Below are 5,000 nucleotides of genomic sequence, written 5' to 3' on the forward strand. Positions count from 1 at the left end.
CTAAAAAGCGAAGAATAATCAATTGTTGGGCAAACTATTTTTGAAAATAGAAGAGTAACCAGGTTTTAGAGACATATTCAAGTAAAAAAGCGTTCTCTGGTGAAATTTTTTTTAAAAAACAAAAACATAAGCTGTCGGCTTCCAGACTAAAGCCTTTAAAAACTAAGATGTAAATGCGAGAGATGGAAATACCGTCGTTTTCATCTAAGCGTGGACACACGACGGGAAAACATGTTCTTTGAAGTTTGAGTTTGGCAGCCGTTAACATAAGCAAACTTTTGCGTGCGATAGTTTGACTGAACGTATTTGAAGCATACTTTATCAGATCAGGGTTAATTTCTTAGAAAAAGTCTTTGCTTTCCAGTCTTGCTGTCATTCTAGGAAAACTTGCATAAACATCCCTCAGACTTCGAAGGACCGAAGACAAAACTTGTCATGTTTGCAACCAGTTTTCCTCGTGACGTGTCCGCTTAGGTGAAAACGACGGTATATACAAAATAGAAGTGTGAAAAAAATGTAAAAACGGTAAAAGGGGCACTAATCTAAAAGAGTAGAGTATTGTTTTGGCAAAGGCTTGGAGTTATTGTCGGCTTCACTAGTGTTAGCGGTGTGCCAAGATTCCAAAGTTTTTCGGATTCGGAAGTTTCCCTTGTCAATTACTCTGGCATTGTTGAAATCAATAGAGTGATTGTTACCGCCAAGCATGAGCTGCAATATTAGAGCCAGTTTTTAACAACTGTATCAGTTGGACTGGCCTAGATCGCATGCCACAGAATGAGCCTGTCATCAACCTTTCTATTTTTGGGATCTCAAGCAAGGATAAGTAAGGGATCTCAAGTATCGCAAGACGTCCCTCTTTCCCATGTCAACTATTGCAAGATGACTCTTTGCAAGCTTTTTTTATGACTGGCGGTCCCCAAATTACAAAGATTTCTACAGGTTCGTTAGTAAATGTTCATTACGGTATTAAAAAAAAAAAATTATTGTCTTACTGGTCAAAACCTTCTTCGACATAGTCTCGTGCAGTGGCATATGTTATAAGCTGAGTGCAGAGGGCCACTAATACTTTGAGTTTGTCTTCAGCCCCCATGTCATAGATGTTTCCTGTTGCCAGGGCTTTTAAAATATACGGTGCATCATGACGGAACTCAACTCCAGCATCATCACAGTAGGTGAAACCTCCACGACGCTGCCACCGGTACGAAGATTCACCACAGCCTAATGAAGATTACAAGGAATAATAATTTTCATGTCATTAAACTAGCAAATTGATCGCCAGATACCTTTATCAAAAGGGGTTTTATAGAGCGACGTTCATATGACTTTGAAAAATAAACGTAAAAAACAGAACATAAAGTTAAATGCAAAACATTTAATTGGTTTATCGAACAAAAACAAACGAGCGCGAATTTTCATTGGCTTAGCGAACGCGGATGCAAACGACGTCATCTCTCCATGGAACTTTCTGGAAAGTTTCGCTCTGACGTCGTTTGAAATGCAGTAATGTGATTGGGCAATTGAACTGTTTCCTGCCCATATGCGAACACTTTTTCAAGATCATACTCATGAAAGTCACTCTATTATTGATATACAATACATAACTGGGCTTGGTGGGTTTGATAAATTCATAAAGACTTGAAAGACATTTGAATGCCAGTTATGTCAAAACAAACATTGGGGAAAGCAGGAAAAATATTTTATGGTTACTGTAGGTAATATATGTAGGTAAAAAGCTTAGCTACTGATGCAAATTTCACAGTACATGTACACTTAGCAGACAATTCAAATTACTTGCTTGATTTTTGCAGTGGTTAGAGAATGCAACAGAAACAATTACCGGTACAAGATCCTAACTAGAACAGTTCTACCAAACAAATCTATAATACCTATTCTGGCACCAGAAGATAACAAGTGAAGCCTTAACAACTCTGAGCTTGTAAAAGGGTCCATAATCAACTCATGTAGTGGTTTTCCTTGGTGCTGCATGGGCCACGCTGCTGCAATAGATGCCGAAGCAGACACGGTTGTCCGTGATTTGTCATTACCATCCTCATCTAAGTCAACAAGGGGCTCATGGCTATGTGTTCCATCCAAACCCTCCTCTTCTTCCTCCTCTAGATGAGTGCGCAGTATGGCTCCCAGGAGAAACAGCAGCAAGTCATAGTACACGCCTTCCGCATCATGTTCGGTCAAAGCCTCCTCCAACATGGCTGAAAGTGGAGAGTGATGATGATAAAACAACCTAATGATGAACTTTATTTATATTTAACCCTTCAAATGAATATCAGGAGTTGTCGGTATTTAAATTATCTTCACAATTTTAATGAAATGTCAGTCCGACAGGTATTGAGAATAAAGATAATCATCAGCTTATGAGGTGTGATCTTGATATAAAACCACATTCTCATGACTTCCCAACAAAGTATTCTATGGTACTGGTGAAGTTCTCACCAATGATGTGATCAATAATAATCAACAGTGTTTTTACTGCATTATTTTTTGTAATAACACGCTCCATGTTAGGGATGGCAGCCAAGATTGATTCAACTTTCAGTGCTCAATCCTAGCATTCTATCTGTTTCCATATCATTATTTTCACTAGTGTCAATTCACCAGATCACTGAACCCCAACACCACTAGGAAATATCTTAAACCTAACAGTTAGCTTTACTCTCAGCTCATTCAAAATTGAACAATGTCAACTCTTCTCAACATTCCACAGTTGTGCATTATTATGGTAATGAAATGCAAGACAATGGAAACCATTACTGTAAGTACCAAGAAAATACTTCAATGATAACTACAGTACCACAGTATCACACAAATTACGCTCGAGTACTTTATCCAACTGCTCAGGAAGAATCATCTCCAGGTTTTTCCCACGGCTATTTTCGTCACACCACTTCTCAAAAACTCTCACCAAGTTAATTGTGCTCTTTCACATATTTAAATTTTCTGTCGCTTTTTTTAATTTCGTAACTTCTTCAATGGTCACTGTCTTAAATCTAGACGCCATCTTGGCTCTGATCGAGATATAAGAGATGTTACCATGGCAATTCTGTAATTTCACATGTGAAATTATAAATTAACGCTGAAATTTCGCGCCTAAATTAAGGAGTAATTTGTCACCCATGATATTATAATAGAAACAATGCTGTTGTTGAAATAAATCCTATTTGGTCAAGAGAGATACAACAAGAAACTATGTCAAAAAAAGGACTAGTGTTTCGTTTCCGGTGTGGTAAGGGCAGGAGAAAAGATAAAATACAATGTACTGTAGTGTGGGTCACTCGGTCTGTCATATTTACTTTGCTTCATCTATTGAAACTCTCAAGAAATGAAGATAGAAATATTGACGCAAACTCTGTGAACGGTGAGAAGCCTGTCAAGGATTATTACAGTCTGTAACCATTAAAGAGAAGGACAGATACTTGTTTATTTCCACAATACATCAAAGCATTAAGTGTAGAAATACCTATTTCACCCACAAATGCCACTGCATAACATTTCCAATTCCGTTTTCATTGAATCTTCCATTACTTGTGTTAAACATACAACCTACAGTAGGCAGTTACCGGTACTACATGTAGCTTTAAAATAACTGGTTCCTGGTTAACCCAATTTATTACTACAATTCACCAGTGCAAAGATTGTTTACATTACTCATTAAGACATTAACACGAATACAGATACTGTAGCTTTGGATTTGTCAACAATATATCGCTTTAATCTTACCCAAAATCATTCAGATAGTCAAAACTTCATATTTATGACCGACTTCCTTTGCTTTTGTGTTTGTCAGCATTACGATTTGCAATACTTCAGGTTCACATGTTGACACATTTGTTTTTACATCTTGAGCATAGATGTTTAGATTTTCAATTACAAACACTGTTTTGATTGGTCACTCTACCTCACTGTGTAAATAGTTCACCATGAAGTCAAAATAGATATGTTTCGTTTCTGAGGCAACGAAACAAAAACAAAATAACGCAATGAAACTACACTTTCACTGGCTTTGCTCAGAATTTTGTTCTTACTGCAAGTTAAACTAAATTCTTCCAAGATTGATAAACTTGAAGTTGTACATGCTAGTTACATTACTGTTTTACACATTATTGTAAACATCATAGAAAATTGCATTACTGTCATAATTAGATTTCAGTCTCACCAAAAGAGAGGCCATTTGGAAACTCATCTTTCATGTCAAACAGATTTCCAAAAACATTGAGGAATTCCATCACCATCATCATATCACCAAATAGATCTGATGGAAGCTTGATTTGGACTGGTTTGGCCTTTGGAAGATCCTGAAAGGTGAACATCAATTAGCAAAAATATTGTCCACTGTTTTCAAGATATTAGAGAGCTTTAGATTCTAGGACGAGGATGACTACGAGTACGAGATTTTCTCATAGAACAACAGTGAGTGCACGCAAACCAGCGTCATTTTGGCGGGAAAAACGTGATCAATACCGTCATCATTTTAGTAGGAGGTTTTGCCAAAATGTTGTTGTGTCAAAACAAGTCAACAACAAGGTAGCAGTTTTGGCATTTTTCGATCAACAAAAAGGCTCAGTTACCAGCCAATAAGAATAACGGAAAAACCTACACTGCTAACAAAGAGTAAGCTTAATCATCCAGGTTATAAATCTTCTAAGTCTTTTCGCTAAAAACGGACAGTCAAACTTCGTACTCATTCTTGTCCTTGTCCTAGAATCTAAAAGTCCCTATTAGCCAGCGATGCAGGACCAACAAGCTTACATGATCTTATAACAGTACTTGGTGCTCCACTTATAACCTTAGGGGCACCACAATACTGGACCTTCCAAAAGTAAAATAAACAACTTTTGGCTTAAGATCATGGAGATGCGCCGCATTGAAATTGTGGAACCTATACCGGACGAGTCTCAAAAGATACAAAAATCAATATTTACTGCTTTTAATGATCATATTACTTGGTGACAACATTGTTTAATTCTTATTTTTAATATTAGCTA

The 5,000-nt window shown here is 37.1% G+C and overlaps 1 protein-coding gene and 1 long non-coding RNA gene across 3 annotated transcripts in view; both read right to left on the reverse strand.

The window, feature by feature from the left end:
• LOC138027207 (uncharacterized) overlaps positions 1-5,000 on the reverse strand; it is a 107,779-nt gene that overhangs the window by 58,250 nt on the left and 44,529 nt on the right. The gene's annotated exons all lie outside the window — the stretch shown is intronic.
• The window catches only part of LOC138027199 (bromodomain adjacent to zinc finger domain protein 1A-like), a 30,399-nt gene that overhangs the window by 12,548 nt on the left and 12,851 nt on the right, over positions 1-5,000 (reverse strand). For both annotated transcript variants that reach the window (XM_068874742.1, XM_068874741.1), the window contains exons 8-10: positions 4,172-4,310; positions 1,887-2,210; positions 993-1,218 (exon numbers count right to left, since the gene is read on the reverse strand). In XM_068874742.1, coding sequence (XP_068730843.1) covers positions 993-1,218; positions 1,887-2,210; positions 4,172-4,310 — 689 coding nt within the window. The remainder of the gene's footprint in view (positions 1-992; positions 1,219-1,886; positions 2,211-4,171; positions 4,311-5,000) is intronic.

Source organism: Montipora capricornis, chromosome 12 (assembly GCF_036669925.1).
Source record: "Montipora capricornis isolate CH-2021 chromosome 12, ASM3666992v2, whole genome shotgun sequence".
NCBI lineage: Eukaryota > Metazoa > Cnidaria > Anthozoa > Scleractinia > Acroporidae > Montipora > Montipora capricornis.